The sequence below is a fragment of the Myripristis murdjan genome, chromosome 1, assembly GCF_902150065.1.
Source record: "Myripristis murdjan chromosome 1, fMyrMur1.1, whole genome shotgun sequence".
Lineage (NCBI taxonomy): Eukaryota > Metazoa > Chordata > Actinopteri > Holocentriformes > Holocentridae > Myripristis > Myripristis murdjan.
The window spans coordinates 100,001-118,589 of record NC_043980.1 but is presented as its reverse complement, the minus strand read 5'-3'; the positions used below and the strand labels follow the sequence as shown (position 1 = coordinate 118,589).

Sequence of the window (18,589 nt, the reverse complement as noted above, 5' to 3'; positions counted from 1 at the left end):
GGTGTTTTCCTAACATGACACTGATATGTTCAGGTGTTTTCCAAACATGACACTGATATGTTCAGGTGTTTTCCTAACAGTAACATGACACTGATATGTTCAGGTGTTTTTCTAACAGTAACATGACACTGATATGTTCAGATGTTTTCCTAACATGACACTGATATGTTCAGGTGTTTTCCTAACAGTAACATGACACTGATATGTTCAGGTGTTTTCCTAACATGACACTGATATGTTCAGGTGTTTTCCTAACATGACACTGATATGTTCAGGTGTTTTCCTAACATGACACTGATATGTTCAGGTGTTTTCCTAACAGTAACATGACACTGATATGTTCAGGTGTTTTCCTAACATGACACTGATATGTTCAGGTGTTTTCCTAACAGTAACATGACACTGATATGTTCAGGTGTTTTCCTAACATGACACTGATATGTTCAGGTGTTTTCCTAACGTGACACTGATATGTTCAGGTGTTTTCCTAACAGTAACATGACACTGATATGTTCAGGTGTTTTCCTAACATGACACTGATATGTTCAGGTGTTTTCCTAACATGACACTGATATGTTCAGGTGTTTTCCAAACATGACACTGATATGTTCAGGTGTTTTCCTAACGTGACACTGATATGTTCAGGTGTTTTCCTAACGTGACACTGATATGTTCAGGTGTTTTCCTAACAGTAACATGACACTGATATGTTCAGGTGTTTTCCTAACGTGACACTGATATGTTCAGGTGTTTTCCTAACAGTAACATGACACTGATATGTTCAGGTGTTTTCCTAACGTGACACTGATATGTTCAGGTGTTTTTCTAACAGTAACATGACACTGATATGTTCAGGTGTTTTCCTAACATGACACTGATATGTTCAGGTGTTTTCCTAACAGTAACATGACACTGATATGTTCAGGTGTTTTCCTAACAGTAACATGACACTGGCTGTATAAAGTATCAGACTTGCACCTCTTGAATCCCTTAAAAGTATGTAATAATCTCAAATATATACAACAATTAGGTACAGATAAAATAACTAACAAAATTTAATTCTATTTTACAATGCTCAATACTCATGATCAGCTGCAGGTGTGAGTTCATTAGCAGCTTAGCACCTGTCCTGTCACTCTCACCTGTCCTGTCACTCTCACCTGTCCTGTCACTCTCACCTGTCACTCTCACCTGTCATGAAAGCAGGTGCCAGGTGCTGCTGTCTGTACCTGAGACTTGTCTGTCTCTGATGAGGCGTTAAGAAAGAATGGACTGTGAACACAAAGTGCAATATAATATAATGTGCAATATTTTTACAACATTTCTTTTTTATTCTTGTGTGTTTTCTTTTTAAAATGTTCTTGTGAGTTTTCTTTTTTTATAACTTTTTAAATGGCACTAAGGAGGACTGCACCTTTCAATTTCGTTGTGCTCGTTGCAATGACAATAAAGACATTCCATTCCATTCCAGAACTGGAGGGGACATCATGAGGTAGATGTTGTTGTTATTATTATTATTATTATTATTATTATTGTTATTGTTATTGTTATTATTAGTTGTTATTGGAAACACTTGACTCTCATGGTTAAACATGAAAGACTAGATAGATAGATTAGATAGATTTAGATAGATTTACTTTATTGATACCAAATTAGGAAATTCTTATCCCAGAACCAGTTTTACCAAACCAAGTCCCTCCCAGTCTTAGTTTATCTGACTGGGACCTCCAGACTCCCCGTAAGGCCTTCCCACAGAAAAAATCTTTCTGATAATTAATACAAAATATATTAGAAATCATCACTTCACATGTGAAAACGTGCTAATCATTTTCTGGAGTAAAATGTGATTTTGGGCGTGGATGGAATCACTTGTGTTTTCTGGAAATAAAAATGTTTATTGTTTTGAATTAAACAAACTGGAGCCACAACTTTAACATTTTCATGAAATGATAAATATAACCAGTGAGGCTCGAGACAAAAGAGGCTTGTGTTCATTCACACACACTCACACTGTATGTGTGTGTGTGTGTGTGTGTGTGTGTTTTCAAGCACACACATAATAACACCCTTCATATAAATTCATATGCAAAACCCCGTGTAAAAAAAAAAAAAAAAAAAAAACATAATACATTTGACAATATTAAACAGTTTGATCTCCTGGCATAACTCGTTCAGTTTCCAGATAAATTAATGTTTGAAGAATTGCAGCTGAATATTTTTAGAGTGGTAATAAGGTAAAAACATTTTTTGAACCAAGGATAAAACAGTGCGTAAATAATTGGGTTCAGGGTAGAGTTGAAGTACCCCAACCAGACAAACACCTCGAACAGGGCGGCAGGTGTGCTGAACCCCGTGTGAGCATCAATTATAGAGTTTAGAAAAAAAGGCATCCAGCAGAAGATGAACGCACCGACCACAATTCCCAGAGTCCTCGCCGCCTTCTGCTCGGACCGTCTGACCGGCCGGCCTCTTCCCTGCTCCTTCGAACTCACGCCTCGGCCGACGTCTTTAATCTTTTTCACGTGCTCTTTTGCCACGGTAAAGATTTTGGCGTAAAGGCCCACCATCACCATGCAGGGGAAGAAAAAGGCGATGACGGTGTCCAGAGTTCCCCAGAGCGAGTTAAAGAGCAGGTTGCAGCTGCCGAGGCAACGGATCGACGACAGGTAGTTGTCTAATCCGGCCACGTTTGCCTTGGAGTACATCAGCCCGTACGAGTAGCACGCCGCCGCCACCCAGCTGGCACTCGCCATGAGCCAGGCCCGCGGCACGGTGATGTTCCTGCAGTAATGCAGCGGGTTGCAGACGGCCTCGTGTCGGTCCACGGCGATGCAGACCAGGTGGAAGATAGAGACAGAGGTGAGGAACATGTCAAAGCTGGAGTGAAGCAAACAGAAGGCGTCTCCAAAAAACCAGCAGCCCTGAACCGCCCTCAGGCCGCTGAACGGCATCACAACGGCCCCGAGCAGCAGGTCGGCCACGGCCAGAGACGACAGCAGCACGTTGGTGGCGCTGTGCAGCTGCCGGAAGTGAGCGATGGAAACAATGACCACGGCGTTCCCCACGACCGTGACCAGCATGCAGGAAACAAACAGGAAATGCAGAACAAACAGGGAGCCAATGCTAAACTGAGTCCTCAGACAAGACGTGTTAACGCCCGGAAAACACTGCTGCTCGTCGACAGCCGCCATCAAACATCCCACACCAAACACAGAAATATCACAGATATAATAACACTGATATAACACAAATATAACAGATACAACACAAATATAAAAAGATATAACAGAAATAATAACAAATAAAACACAAACAAAATAACACAAATATAAAAGATACAACACAGAAATGATAAGATATAAAAACAGATATAACACAGAGACACAAAGCTCTCTGTCCAGTCACCGAGCACAGCACAATATAAACCTCCTGACTCACCAGGCCGTCCAATCACAGCCTGGCAGCAGCAGCCATGACAACAGGATGTGACATTTCATGTGTTACAACCTCACTACATTCATGAGTTCATAGTTTTAATCAGATCAGATCAGATCACATAAGATAAGCACTTTATTGATCACGGAGGGTAAATCCAGCAGTGAGGACAGGAAATATCATAAACGTTAATAAAGTAAAACTAGAAGACGCTCTGCAGCTATTAACATCTGCTACTTCCTCATGCTGAATATTGACCAAAGGTTAGTGACACCCACTGCTACGCCCCCCTTTGGCCAACTGAAGTCAAGAATTAAACCTTTATACCAGATGTTCCCCTAAATTCCCCTCAAGTATCTTCAGTCTGGTAAAAACGTTTGCACATAGCAGGACCAGCCCGTCCTCCAGCTGACACGACCACTGGAGGGCGCTGAACTTTGAAACATAACTGTAGGTCGTGATAAGCTGCTGTATAAACAACATGCGGGCTTGTTCTTTGCTGGACAGTCTCAGCAGGACAGAGTCACATCCATATTGTGTCTTCACTACAGCACACTTACAATACGTAAAATATTCTGATAATGCAGACATGTCAAACTCAAGGCCCGTGGGCCACATCCAGCCCGCGGGACAATTATATCCGGCCCGCAAGATAATATTTATATCTATCAGAATTGGCCCACGGGTATTTTACATTCACACCATTGATACTACAAATCCCAGACTGCATTGCAATAGCTGACCTTTTGGCATCAGGGAGGTACGTCAATCAGCTCCCAACTTTATTGACAAACTTATCAGTGTCATGGTCACCGTGTCTGAACCTTGAGCTAATGCTAAAAGGTGGACTCTGACAAAAAGCAAGCATTTTCAAATGTAAGCCTGAGCAGAAACACCGTTGCTGACTGGCATATGAGCTTGCCACCAATCTACAAAATCAGCTGATGGAAAAGGGAAAAGACAAAAGACAAAACATAACGGATACTGCCCAGCTGTCAATCTTCATCCGTGGAGTGGACTCTGATTTATGCATCACAGAGGAACGTTTGGGAATTAAAGCAATGCACAGCACAACCACGGGGAAAGACATATTCGAAGAAGTGTCTAATTGTGTGAATGACATAAAGCTGCCTTGGAACAAACTGGTGGGACTAACGACAGATGGGGCGCCTACGATGTGCGGTGAAAAGAGTGGATTAGTGGGCAGGATGTGGGAGAAGATGCGGCAGGAGAATTGTGCAGGTGAGCTGACAGTCTACTGCTGCATCATACACCAAGAAACACCGTGGGGCAAAGCAGTGAAAATGGAGCATGTGATGAGCACCGGGACTCAGACAGTTAACTTTATAAGAGCCAAAGTCAGTTTAAGGCTTTTCTTGTGGAGCTATGTGCTGAAAATGGTGACGTGCCCTACCACACAGGTGCACCGGCTAAGTCGTGGGAAAGCACTCAACAGATTTTTCGAGTTGCATGAAGGAATCTGTAAGTTTATGGAGAGCAAAGGGAAAGGCACCACGGAGTTACGGGATGAAAAATGGTTGTGTGAACTGGCGTTTCTCTGTGACATCAAACCATCTCAATGCGTTAAACCTCCAGCCTCAGGGGTGGGACCGTGTGATCGCAGACATGTACACTGCAGTGAGAGCTTTTAAAGCCAAGCTGTGGGAGATGCAGACAGGAACTTCGCTCACTTTCCATGTTGCCAGTCTATGTCGCACCAGGTCTCTGTGTTTCGCTGAAAAACTGGGCATACCGAGTACCGAGTTCACACGGCAATTTACTGACTTTGAGGCCCAGAAAACTAAGTTTGATCTTTTTTAGCAAACTGTTTGTGGTTGATGTGGAAAAAGCAGCTGTGGATATTCAAATGGAGCTGCTGGACCTCCGGTGTAGTGAGACACTTAAGGCAAAGTATGACTCTGTGGGTGCTGCACAGTTCCCACGTTTCATCCCCGAGACGATGGCCCAGTTCCGCCTACATGCTGCTCAAATGCACAGCATGTTTGGAAGGACATACCTGTGTGAGTATCTTTTCTCTGCAGTGACAATGAACAAAACATCACACAGGAGTCGTCTCACAGATGCACACCTTCATGCTTGCTTGAGAATTTCCACAGCTCAGAACTCCAAACAATGACGAACTGGTAGTTAAGAAAAGAAGTTTTATAATTTATTTTATTTTCATTATTAATATTGTTTTGAATCGGTTTTGAATTTGTAAGAAAAAACATTTTCATTTGAAATGAGTCAGTGGAAATCTTCTAATAGAGAATAACACAAATAAAGCCACTGATGTGTCTTTTATTTGAAATTTGTTCTCAGCTCTACAGCTCAGTTCAGTGCTGACACCACCTTCTGCCCTGATCCAACACCACCCCAATCCAACACCACCTGCTGCCCCAGTCCAAGACCACCTGCTGCCCCAATCCAACACCACCTGCTGCCCCAATCCAACACCACCTGCTGCCCCAATCCAACACCACACCACCAAATATGAGCAAGGGAGGAGGGGCTGTAGCCAGATCTGACTGAATGTGGCAACTCTATAAATTCTCTAAATAAACTTGTGTGATTTCTTTTTAAATACCTACAATGAAGATAATTTAAATCTCCCATTAATACACAGTTTTGAAAATTCATTTGTTTCATGCTGCAGTTCTCAGTTTTCTAGTTTCAAGTCTCTGAATTATTGAAGATAATACAAAACCGGTAATGTGACAGCTACATTTAAATGTAACTGAACTTCTGAGGTGAGTCCACAGGCTCTTCTGGCTAGTTGCTGTAGGTGGGACACAGAGGATGGCATTACCGAGAAATGAAGAATGGCAGTGAGAGTATAACAAGACTTTGCTCTTGTCTCTTCACAAATATTTGCATGTTTTACTGGTTAGAAAAAGATGCACATAGCCTCAGTTGCATCCAGTGTTAATGCTGCTCCACCTGAACCACCTGGACCACCTCTACCACCTGGACAAACTGGACCACCTCTACTACCTGGACTACCTGGACAAACTGGACCACCTGGACCAACTCGACCACCAAGACTACCTGAACCACCTGAACCACCTGGACCAACTGGGCCACCTGAACCACCTGGACCAACTGAACCCCCTGAACCACTTGGACCACCTGAACCACCGGGACCAACTGAACGACCTGAACCACTTGGACCACCTGAACCACCTGGACCAACTGAACGACCTGAACCACCTGGACCAACTGGACCACTAGGACTACCTGAACCACTTGGACAAACTGGACCAACAGGACCACCTGAACCACCTGGACCAACTGAACCACCTGAACCACCTAGACCAACTGGACCACCTGGACCACCACCAGTGTTTTGATGTTAGTGTCATCAAGTCTGCTATCTGTACTGTCTGTGATAAATAAACTTTTAGACAGAGAGAGATAATACTTTTATTGTCATCCATCAACAGCAGCTCCATTTGTAACAGCACATAATGAAAAAAGAAATTAGGACATTATTTTGACAAAAAAGGTTTATTCTGTAAACAGTTTTATCTCTGAAATGTCAGATGTAAAGATGCTGCCTGAAACGATGGCTCGAAACGCCTTTCTGAACCAGCTGTAGAAGAAAGCGTACACCAGAGGGTTCACGGTTGAATTCAAGTAGCCAATCCACCCCAGAGTTTCAAACAGCAGCGGTGGAGTCGAGTATTCGATGAAGGGATCAACAACATTGCAGATAAAAAAAGGAGTCCAGAAAGAAAGGAACGTCCCCATGATGACAGCCAGAGTCTTGGTGGCTTTTGTCTGCGACCTGTCAGAACTCCTCCTCTGCAGGCAGCGAGCTTGTCTCCACGCCACCAGGAAGATCTTCAGGTAAATGCCGAGCATCACAACTCCCGGGATATAAAAAGAGAGAACCGATGAGACGGTGCTGGACGCTTGGCTCTGAAACAGAACACACGCTCCTTCACATGCAACAGCGTTGTAGTAGAAGTCCTCGATTCCCAAAATGTTGAGCTGGAGGAATATCATACCGAAGCCGACTGCAGCCGAAACGCTCCAGCTGACCAGAATCATGATCAGAACAGAGGTTGCTGTTATTTTCCTGCCGTACATCAGAGGCTGGCAGATGGCGTAATATCTGTCGATCGATATGAAGGAAAGGTTGAGAATCGAGGCCGTGCACAACAAGACGTCAGTGCTGATGTAGATTTTACAGAACAGTTCTCCAAAGTACCAGCACGTCTCCACACTGCGAATCACGCTGGGCAGCATGACCAGCAGCCCCAGCAGGAAGTCGGACGCTGCGAGAGACAGCAGCAGGAAGTTGGTTGGAGTGTGGAGCTGCTTGAAGTAAGCGATGGAGACAATGACCAGGATGTTTCCGCACACCGTCACGAGCACGGCGGCGCCGAGGACAGCGTACAGACAGACTCGGACGGGCAGCGGGTAGACGGTCTTCAGACAGGAAGTGTTCCTGGACTCCAAGCAGAAAACTGGCTCCATCTGTGAGGAGGAAGAGGAGAGTAAGACTCATAAATTTATTATGATCCTAACTGACTGGCACACCAGCACAGTAAGGGCCGGAAAACACTTGCTACTGACAACGCGTGTGCGTACGCTTCATGGCTGCCATGCGTATTTTGTGGTCGTTTGACGCGAGGTAACACGACGCATGTGTGAGATGTAGTATTGACATAACCACTAGAGGCACTCGTGGAAACGTGGAAACGGAGGGTGACAGCAAGCCTCTCTGCTGATGTTATTGGCTTGCAAGCCTCTCTGCCGATGGAAACAAATTCCCCGATTGCTCTACGGGTTTGATTGAGGGACCACACATACCACCTCTGATGGCGACGTGGTTTTGGTTTCTGATGCAATCTTAATAGAAGCAAAATGATGAGTTCTTCCTCCTCAAGTCTATCCCTGTTTGGTTATAATACCGGCATGCAATATCCGGACAGTACAGGCTTTTTCGCGATTTCCGGGTCCGATTGCTACTGTCTGCCCCTAGTGGAGACCTCCAGTATCACGTTTTGGACGCATTGTGCTGCAGCAAGTGTGTGCACTCACGAAGCGCACTGTGTACGTGTACGTTAGGTCATGCAGCAAGTTTATTCCGGCCCTAAGAAATAAAACCCTTCACTTCACATTAGTCAAAGCATGAAGACACCAACAAACCAGCCATAAATAACAAACAGCCTCAAAACAACAACATCTTGAATCTTGAATTAGCAGGTCAGACGCAGCATTTAACGAAATGACTTATTATAACTCTTCCTCTTCTGCTTCTTCTTCAGTCAAATTTGCAGTTACTTATATTTTCTTTTTTTACTTTTTGGGCAAATTTAACAGTAATGTCATAAAATGTCATAATGTTTTGCACATTTTTGTGAATTTTCTGGTGATTAATTTTGGCCTTGCGTGTTTGTGCAAGCTCTGAGGTGAAATAACTGAGAAACACAAAAAACAAGAAAAATATCAATTTCAAATTCTTGTCCTTTAACAATTCAATTCAATTCAATTTTATTTATTTATATAGCCCAGAATCACAAATTACAAATTTGTCTCAAAGGGCTTTACAGGAAATACAACATCCTCTGTCCTTAGACTCTCACATCGGATGAAGAACCACTCCCTAAAAAACCCCTTTAACAGGGAGAAAAATAGGAAGAAACCTCAGGGGAGCAACAGAGGAGGGATCCCTCCCCAGGACGGACAGACATGCAATAGATGTTGTAAACACAGATAACAAAACAACAAAAGATATATATGTATAATACAAAGGATGCAGTGTAAAAACAATTGGCAGATGAGGGACGATGACGCCAAGAGAAGCCGGATGCACCAGAGCAGCCAGGGACCCGGGCCACACAGCCACCAACACCACGACGACCTGGATCTGAAGTAGACAGAGCACACACTCGGACAAACACACATCAACCATTCACACACACTCACACAGAGACAAGGTGAAACATTAATTATCTGCAGAAGACTAATTGATAATTAGCTCAGTGAGAGCAATGATGTCGTCGGCAGGTGAGTTCATGGGTTATTTCATTGAGACAGAGAACCAGCTTTAATGGTCTCACTGGCCAACTGACCCCTGATTTGCAAATCAGAGGTCAAAAGACAAATTCCCAAACTGTCTGGCATTTCCTGCTGATAACAGATCAAAGACTCCAGGAAACTCAAGGAATGCCTCCCACCCCCCCACACACCCACCCACACACACACACACACACACACACACTCACACCCACAATGGACATCCTGAATCCTTCAGGAGCTTTGTTGCATACTAAAAAGGTGGACTTTATCCTTCTCAATGGACTGTGCAGCTATATGAGTAATCAAACGGTCAGCAAATCAGTAACAAGGGTCAGGCTTGTTGGAGAAGCCTAAGTTACACCTGCTGGAATGAATTGGTAGATGTGGATGCGAGTGTCGTGATTGCATATGTCATATGTGTTAGAGGAATACTTCCATATAGGGCCATTAGACGAGGGGCATCCCTCCTAAAGTTTATGATAACAGATAGCCGCCTGATTGGCCAAACTTTCCCGCCTGAGGAGGGACTGCAGGGGTTAAAACCTCTGTGTACCTGAGAGAGAGTCAGAGCTTACACCGTGAGAGCTTATACCATCAGAGCTTCTCACCCAAAGCCTCCGCAGGCAGAGCTTCTTCAACTAACACCCCCGCAGAGCGTCTACTGCGCGACTCCATTCCAGTGAGCGTCCGTTCCATCCCGAGCCTTAGAGGCCACTCACACTGGCAAGTTTGATCCGCGCCCAAGCACGTTTGCCCCTAAAATCCGGATTCTTTGACCAGTGTGATCGCTCCGTATCGTGCTTGAATACAGTAACTTCCCCCGCTCTGCACGGTTGGAGGGGGTGTGCTTCAGCGCGGTACGGGCGCATACACGAGCACATGCACGGTCACGCACGCAGTGCGCGGACGTAAATCATGCAACTTTCCTCCTGCCTCTGCAAAATTGTTTAATGTGCGCAGCGCGATTACCGGCGAATGGCCGCGTTGCGCAATCAATAATCAACTATGTTGTCTGTGTCATTGTCTGTTGTGCTGCTGCAACCGCGTATAAACAAAAGTCGGTTTATAATGAAAGTACAGCAGTCTGTGTGCGGAGATCCGGCAGACCTGGTGCTGGCCGGCACCGCGTCGGCACCGGCCGGCACTGGCCGCGGCACCGCGCGGTGTGCGGCCACCCGGTCACCCGGTCTGCCGGATCTGCCAGGTGCCGCTCCGGCTGTCAGTTGGACCTTTCTGAAGAAGGAGGAAGTTACCTCCGAAACTGTCACGGTAAATAAACATCCCATGTCTGATTAAAAGGACCAAAAACGTTTTTAGTTAAAAGGAAGACATGATGAATGTATTTGAACTACATTGATTTATAATGACGTCGGGCCATGCCTGTTGTCGTATTTCAACGTGATGACGCGCACACCGGGGGCAATCGTGCTTGGGCGCGTTTGGGCTTTAGGTAATGTGAGTGCAGGCCAGCCGGGGACTGGGGAGGGGGGGATTTTGGCTTTAGCACGATACGGGCTCAAACTTGCCAATGTGAGTGGGCCCTTAGCTCCAGCTCCGCACGCCGCTATCCTCTCCAGTCTTCTGCTGCAACCAGCTGGCCCTCCGCCGTCAACCCCATGGACTTCAAAACTCCGGACAAGCAAGTAACCTAACCCTCTATTTGCTTAGACTCTGGTGCGGTATTTTAACATTTATTGGCTCAAACCCCGCGTTTCCAAATTGGCTCACTCTCTAGGTACACATTGGTTCATTTTGCACTGATGCGATATCTATTTGTGCCACATTTCAGTCACTGTTTGTTTTTATCCATTTCGCGTTTCCTTACCCTTTTTGCCCATTCATTACATGTTTCATTTTCATGTCTGTTTGTTTGTGTTGTTTACCGTAGTTAGTTGTGTATAATCAGTAGTTATAGGAATAAAGTGTGTTTAAATTCACGTCCGTTGTTGAGTGGTTTTTGTGAGTGGAATTCTTGATCCCTAGACTATCATTTTAAGGGTGTAATATTTCCGATATAAACTGCTTTTCTGCCTGATCACCAGAAAACGCAGTTTCATCGGTCGTTATTACGTCTTTCCTCCAGCCCAGTCGCCGTAATAAACTAATCATCACTCTTAAAGTGTTGATAAGTTTATTCTCATAATTTCCCCATTATTTTGCGATAGTCTATCCAAGCAAGTAATCCTACGGGTGGTTTGTAGATACATATAATCCCCGGATTTGGGTCTCTCTAGTAGAGACATCCTATCTGAGAAAGCGGAGCAGTCACTGCACACCATCGTTATCACAAAGCTGGATTTACTGCAGCATCACGGAGCTAACTGATAGCTAGGCTAAAGCTAGAGCTGTAAATAAACAGAGTGCGAGTAGCTCCGCTAGTCTATCTGTCATGTGAAACCAAACTGACAAACAGCAAAGCATCAAAGCGCAGAGATATCAGGTGACAACAGGTGAAACAGGTAAAGTTTTAAATTCACTGACCAAATGTGATTGTACAATAAACCCTAACTGAACCAAATGAACAACAAACTGATGCAACCACAGATAACATGCCAGCAGTGAGTTAATATTAAAACTAAAATAACAACAATAACAACAACAGCAGTAATCATTTGAGTTAGGGATCACACTCACCTCAGGCTGCCCAGCAGGACCTGGGCTGCCTGGTGGACGCCTCTTTAAAGCTGTACTCGTCCCTCTGCGCCACACAAACAAAAACCTTCAGGGACTGAAGGCAACGTCTCACCACCGCTCAATAAAGTTCATACAAACTTTACAACTCTGAATGTTGTGGGGATAAACCGAATACTGATTGTGTGTGATCCATATGAACCAGATTTTAGCATCAGATCTGATCTGAGGACTGAATCTTCAGGGCGTCAAACAGAAGAGAGAAAAACCTTAAATTCCTCCTCAAATTCATTTCTTTGTCTCTCTTGGTGTGGCCGCAGCATCGTCACTAATACGACAGCATCGGGACTGAATGAATCCAGACACAATTCAAGATAAAATGATTTGGTTAAGGTTTCGTTTCATTTAGTGTAGTATTTTGTTTAAAAATTTGATTGAGGGAACCTGACTGTGCCTGTGCAAATGGCAAATAAAGTCATCAAATTTCATCATCTGAACAACAAATCTCACACTTTTCTCTTGAGCTGGATGTTCAAATCCAGGAGAACTGAGACTGGCTGGGTTCGGGTCCGAGGTTTGTTGGGTTTTTCTCAACATGCATGAATTCCTCTGAACTCACAGCAGACTAAATCTGTGGGCATTTTAACATCATTGGACAGAGATATGGTTTTCATGGCATCACGAGGCGAGCAGCTCCAAAGATCTGATCATCCTGTTGTCACAGTTCCATGAGGTCTAGAGCAAAAATGCCCCTAAAAACAAAATGTCCTTAAAAACCAGATCAAGGAAACAAAGAAGATGTCTGACCCAGCTGGACTGAAGCAATGAGCCTCATGAGTGTTTCTAAAACAAAGTGTTTAGCACTAGAGGACAGGACATTAAGTTTTACATTTTGAATTTTGGTTTGCTGTCTGATGTAATAACTGGTGAACATAAACATCAATTAGAGGCGTGAATGATGGTTTGTTTAGGATGACGATGGATCCCAGCTCCCATTGGCTGACTGATCACACCTGAAAGAACTGGGAGCTCATTAATGTCACCTGGGAGCTCGTTACTCCGCAAACTAACTAGTGACCTGTCAGTGAGGTGTGAACATAAACAACCCTGCAGAGAAAAAGGCTGACAACAAAATGAACAGACAACATAATGACTGCAAGGTGGTTTAGGTGAAATACTGTATAAGTTTGATTTGGAAAAAAAGCTTCAATAACTTCCTAAATTCCTAAATTGGAGAGTGCAGTTCATCAGCATCATGGTTCAGATCATTTCTAAATCTTCTCTGAATGGGATGAGATGGGGGCTGATTAAAGATGAATCATTTCAAAAGCACCAACAGGGTTTACAAAGTTATTCACAAAGCAGTGATCGGAGATGCAGATTCACATAAAATATAAGGCTGACACAGCTTTCTGAACTGAAAATGACAGATTATACAGATGATGATCATTATTCTTATCATCCAGATACAGATTATTGGACAGATGTGATGGACCAAGCAGCAGACGCAAGGACACAGGATGGAGGGCAAAAAAACATTTTTTTATTTACCCCATAAAACGTCTTGGTACCAAAGCCAAATCTGTTTTTTTCCATCAAAAACTAAAAACAAAAAACAGAGACTGTCAAAAAATGATTGTTAGGTCCTTTGGACAGCAGTTTATTATAACCAAAATTCATGTTTTAAAGGTAAGTGCCCTCTAGTGGTCATGTAAGTCAGTGGTACTCAAATGCATCATTCCTAAAGTAATGAGCCTATGCTGTAATAAACTGAATAAAGCTGTCAGTGTCAGTTTGATAAATCCTATGTTCTCCTCAGTTCTCCCTCTGGGTTCCTGAAGGTGTCAGATGTGTGTGTTTGTGGTTTCAATCTGCTGCCGTGGTCGTGGAGCGAGGAAGTTTGTTCACTCTGAGCGGGAAGACGAGACCAAACAAATCCAGAAAGTGGATCAGTGGTTGAAGCGTAGCAGCGATACAGCTGGAAACAAGGAGGAAGAAAAGAAGAAGAAGCAGAAACACAAACAAGAGAATCTGCTCAGCATCAGGTTGTTGGTTCACACTGATGGAGCTGGACTGACCCTCTGACCACAGGAGGCTCAACTGGTCAGGACCAACTGGACTGACCCTCTGACCACAGGAGGCTCAACTGGTCGGGACCAACTGGACTGACCCTCTGACCACAGGAGGCTCAACTGGTCAGGACCAACTGGACTGACCCTCTGACCACAGGAGGCTCAACTGGTCAGGACCAACTGGACTGACCCTCTGACCACAGGAGGCTCAACTGGTCAGGACCAAGTGGACCGGGACAACAAACTGGACCTGGGTAACAATCTGGACTGGGACAATGGTCTGGACTGGGCTCAGAACTGAAGCCCTCCGTGAGACGGACCACAGCCAGATCTGCTGTCTGAGGAGGCTGAGGTCCTTCCTGCTGGACGATGCTGAGGACGTGTGACGGCCAGCGCTCCTGTTGGACGTGGTGTGTTGGGACAGCAGGCTGACACTCAACTACCTGATCTGCTGTGGGGGTGGAGCTTGATTCTCTGGAGGCGGAGCACTTTACGTTACATGTATTTGTATGAAAAGTGCATATAAATAAAGTCTTACACTGTTGAGTTATTTGACTGTGCCCTGTGGAGACATGGTGTGTACAGGGCAGCTTATTACATGCTTAATTTCTTATTTCTGTACTTATTTTTGTAATATTCTGTGGGAGTAATGCACATATTCAGGCTTAATGTGTCATGGTTTTGTGTTTTGTTTGGTTCTGTTTCATGTGTGTTTCTGTCATGGTTTTGTTTCTTGTGTTTTGTTTGATTCTGTTTCATGTGTTTCATCTGCCTCGTTCTTTGTAGTGATTTCACCTGTGTCTTGTTTGCTCCTCCCTGTGCCACACCTGTCCTGTGTCTGTTAATCATCCCTGATTGTTCTGATCCCTCCCAGTGTTTCCCTCAGCCTATCCTCTGTGTTCTCCTGTCTTGTGGTCCAGCCCCTTCCCCAGGTGTGTCTTGTTTGATGATTAGTTCTTGTCTATTTAAGTCCTGTTTGAGTTCTGTTCTTCGTCGGTTCATTGTACTGTTTTGTTTTTGTCCTGCTGTGTTCTGCCTGAGTTTCTTGTCTTCCCGGTCATTTATTAAATTTTGTTTTTTTCATTGAGCATTTGTTTGCCTGCGGCTCCTGCTTTTGGGTCCTCCACCTTCCAGCCCCGTGACAGAATGAACCGACCACTTAAGGACCCAGTGGAGCAATTTTGTTTGGGAGAACTGGCTGACTGCAACCGGTCACTGGCGGCTAAAATCGCCCAGATCTCTGAACAGGTTGCGGAGATCACCTCCTCCGTCCGGACAATGGTTGCATCCCGGGCTCCGGCTGCTCCTGTGAGTGCACTTCTTGGGTGTGTCGGCCACTTGCAGGCTAGCCGCAATCCAGCCACCAGCCTCAACATCCCAGCAGCCTCAGCTACCAGCCTCAGCAGCCTGGCGAGTCCAGCCACCAGTCCCAGCAGCCTGGCGAGTCCAGCCACCAGTCCCAGCCGTCTGGCGAGTCCAGCCACCAGTCTCAGCCGTCTGGCGAGTCCAGCCACCAGTCTCAGCTGCCCAGTAAGTCCAGTCACTAGCCTCAGCAGCCTAGCAAGCCCAGCTACCAACTCCAGCAGTCTAGCAAGCCCAGTTCTCTGTGTTCGACTGGCTGACCCGGTCCCAGTCCCTGTCCCAGTTCCCTGTGTTCGACTGGCTGACCCGGTCCCAGTCCCTGTCCCAGTTCCCCGAGTTCGACTGGCTGACCCGGTCCCAGTTCCTGTCCCAGTTCCCAGAGTCCGACTGGCTGCTCCTGTCCCAATTCCCCGAGCCGGACCGGCTGCCCCGGCACCAGTCCCTGTTCCCATACCAGTTCTCCGAGCCCGACTGACTGCCCCAGACTCAGTTCCCACTGCCCTTGTGACAGTCCCGGTACCAGCCCCCAGGACCCGTGCAGCACTCATCCCAACCTCCCATGGCTGTGCTGCTGCTTCCTCGGTGTCCTGTGTCACTGGTCCCACCAGCTCATCAGCGGTCAGGCAGCCCTCAGTCCACGCTGCCGCTGCCCGGTGGCCTGGAGTGGACGTTGCCACTGCCCGGCGGCCTGGAGTGGACGTTGCCGCTGCCCGGCGGTCCCGCGCCCACGTTGCCGCTGCCCGGCGGTCCCGAGCCCACGTTGCCGCTGCCCAGCGGTCCCGAGTCCACACTGCCACTGCTGCTGCCGCTGCTGCTGCCGCTGCCCGGCGGTCCCGAGTCCACGCTGCCGCTGCTGCTGCCGCTGCCCGGCGGTCCCGAGTCCACGCTGCCGCTGCCGCTGCCCGGCGGTCCCGAGTCCACGCTGCCGCTGCCGCTGCCTCTGCCCGGCGGTCCCGAGTCCACGCTGCCACTGCCGCTGCCGCTGCCCGGCGGTCCCGAGTCCATGATGCCGCTGCCCGGCGGTCCCGAGTCCATGATGCCGCTGCCCGGCGGTCCCAAGTCCATGATGCCGCTGCCCGGCGGTCCCAAGTCCGCGCTGCCGCTGCCGCTGCCCGGCAGTCCCGAGTCCACGCTGCCGCTGCCCGGCGATCCTGAGTCCCCGTTGCCGCTGCTCGGCTTCCGGGGATCTGCGTTGCTGGACTGCATGGTTGGCCTGCAGTCGGGTGCCGCCCGCACTGCCGCCATTCAGGGAGGTTCCGCCTTGGCCGCCAGCGCTCTGGCCGTCCGCCCGAGCGCCACCCCGTGCCTGGTTCCCGGTGCCTGGGCCGTCCACCCAAGCGCCTCCCCGTGCCTGGTTCCCGGTGCCCCGGCCGTCCGCCCGAGCGCCACCCCGTGCCTGGTTCCCAGCGCCCCAGCCATCCGCCCGAGCGTCGCCCCGTGCCTGGTTCTTGGCGCCCTGGCCGTCCGCCAGAGCATTACCCCGTCCTTGGTTCCCTGCGCCCCGGTCGTCCGCCCAAGTGCCGTTCCGTCCTTGGTCACCTGCCCTCCAGCCTTCCACCTGACTCTGGCTCTGAGCCCTGTGCTTTGGCCTCCTCCTCCCCCCGTCTTATGACGGCCATCCATCCTCGGGCCCCTGATACAGTTTTTGGGACGTCAAGAGCCGTCCCTTGAGGGGGGGGTTCTGTCATGGTTTTGTGTTTTGTTTGGTTCTGTTTCATGTGTGTTTCTGTCATGGTTTTGTTTCTTCTGTTTTGTTTGATTCTGTTTCATGTGTTTCATCTGCCTCGTTCTTTTTAGTGATTTCACCTGTGTCTTGTTTGCTCCTCCCTGTGCCACACCTGTCCTGTGTCTGTTAATCATCCCTGATTGTTCTGATCCCTCCCAGTGTTTTACCTCAGCCTATCCTCTGTGTTCTCCTGTCTTGTGCTCCAGCCCCTTCCCCAGGTGTGTCTTGTTTGATGATTAGTTCTTGTCTATTTAAGTCCTGTTTGAGTTCTGTTCTTCGTCGGTTCATTGTACTGTTTTGTTTTTGTCCTGCTGTGTTCTGCCTGAGTTTCTTGTCTTCCCGGTCATTTATTAAATTTTGTTTTCTTTCATTGAGCATTTGTTTGCCTGCGGCTCCTGCTTTTGGGTCCTCCACCTTCCAGCCCCGTGACATAATGCACATAATACAAATGCTTTCATACAACTTATACATAATGCACATACTCATTTAAAAAAAAATGTAAGACATATTTTTATACTTCGTATTTTAGGCCCGAGCCCTCCCTTAGGGAGAAAGGCCTATTGTTTTTGTACCGTTTCTTTTTTTATTCTTACGTGTATTCGGCCTTAATTTGACCCCCTAAACATGCTCAAAAACTCACCAAATTTGGCACGCCCCCCAGGTCTGGTGAAAAATTCGATAAAATGGAAAAACGCACCCCCTAAGTGCAAAAATGGGCTCTCTAGCGCCACCTAGGCACACTAAATCGGCCGTTGCGGCCCACAGGAATGTGATAGAGAGACCAAACCAACGCCGAAACGTAGGTCTCATTAAGGCCGACGAAAAATGTTGTGAAGACCGAAGCCCTAAAACCAACAGCAAGCCCACAATTTGCCTTTCAAAGTAAAAGTCGGGCCCGAAATTGCGCATTACACAAAAATTATCTCCTCCGAGGCCGTAAATCGTGGCGGCTCAAAAAGCTAATACATGAAAGAGGATACAGTGCTTAACAAAACTTCTGAAGGATTTCGTCATTCCGGCCTTAGTTTTTAAATGATAAGCCGTCGTTTTTCCCATGGAGTTTGGCGTGAAGAGGCGCACACTGGGCGCTAATTAGGCCCCTGGCATCTAAAGTAAACGTCGCACAGCTTCGAAACTTATGCCACACGAAAGAGGACGAAAATTCCTACAAAAATATGAAATTAATTTTTAAATTGGAACAAGTTTGTGGCCGCTGTGAAGACTTTTCCAACATTTTGGACCCTGGTGTCCTCTCCTCTGCACTCTGCCCGCTCATGTGACTCACTCTAGGTCACGGACAGTTCCGCAATACACACCCATTATAAACCGTCAG

General features: G+C 46.8%; 2 protein-coding genes across 2 annotated transcripts; both read right to left on the bottom strand.

Moving 5' to 3' along the window:
* Positions 1-2,171: 2,171 nt before the first annotated feature.
* On the bottom strand, positions 2,172-3,191 carry LOC115356003 (trace amine-associated receptor 13c-like). Its single transcript, XM_030047019.1, has one exon. The coding sequence runs from the start codon at positions 3,189-3,191 to the stop codon at positions 2,172-2,174; it is 1,020 nt and encodes a 339-aa protein (XP_029902879.1).
* A 3,751-nt stretch (positions 3,192-6,942) lies between these two features.
* Positions 6,943-9,686, bottom strand: LOC115355734 (trace amine-associated receptor 1-like). The gene is made up of 4 exons (XM_030046640.1): positions 9,672-9,686; positions 9,260-9,313; positions 7,629-7,917; positions 6,943-7,556 (listed from the first exon to the last, which is right to left on the bottom strand). Exons 1-4 carry the CDS (start codon positions 9,684-9,686, stop codon positions 6,943-6,945), a joined length of 972 nt encoding a protein of 323 aa, XP_029902500.1.
* Between the last annotated feature and the right edge of the window lie 8,903 nt (positions 9,687-18,589).

What these genes read in the sequence shown, in the direction of transcription:
- LOC115356003 (XM_030047019.1), bottom strand. Translation starts at nt 3,191, where the DNA reads ATGGCGGCTGTCGACGAGCAGCAGTGTTTTCCGGGCGTTAACACGTCT.
- LOC115355734 (XM_030046640.1), bottom strand. An exon ending in CCGGGTCCCTGGCTGCTCTG is followed by an intron (nt 7,918 to 9,259) that starts GTGCATCCGGCT and finishes TCCTCCTCACAG; the next exon opens with ATGGAGCCAGTTTTCTGCTT. An exon ending in GTACTTTGGAGAACTGTTCT is followed by an intron (nt 7,557 to 7,628) that starts GTAAAATCTACA and finishes TCATATCGATCG; the next exon opens with ACAGATATTACGCCATCTGC.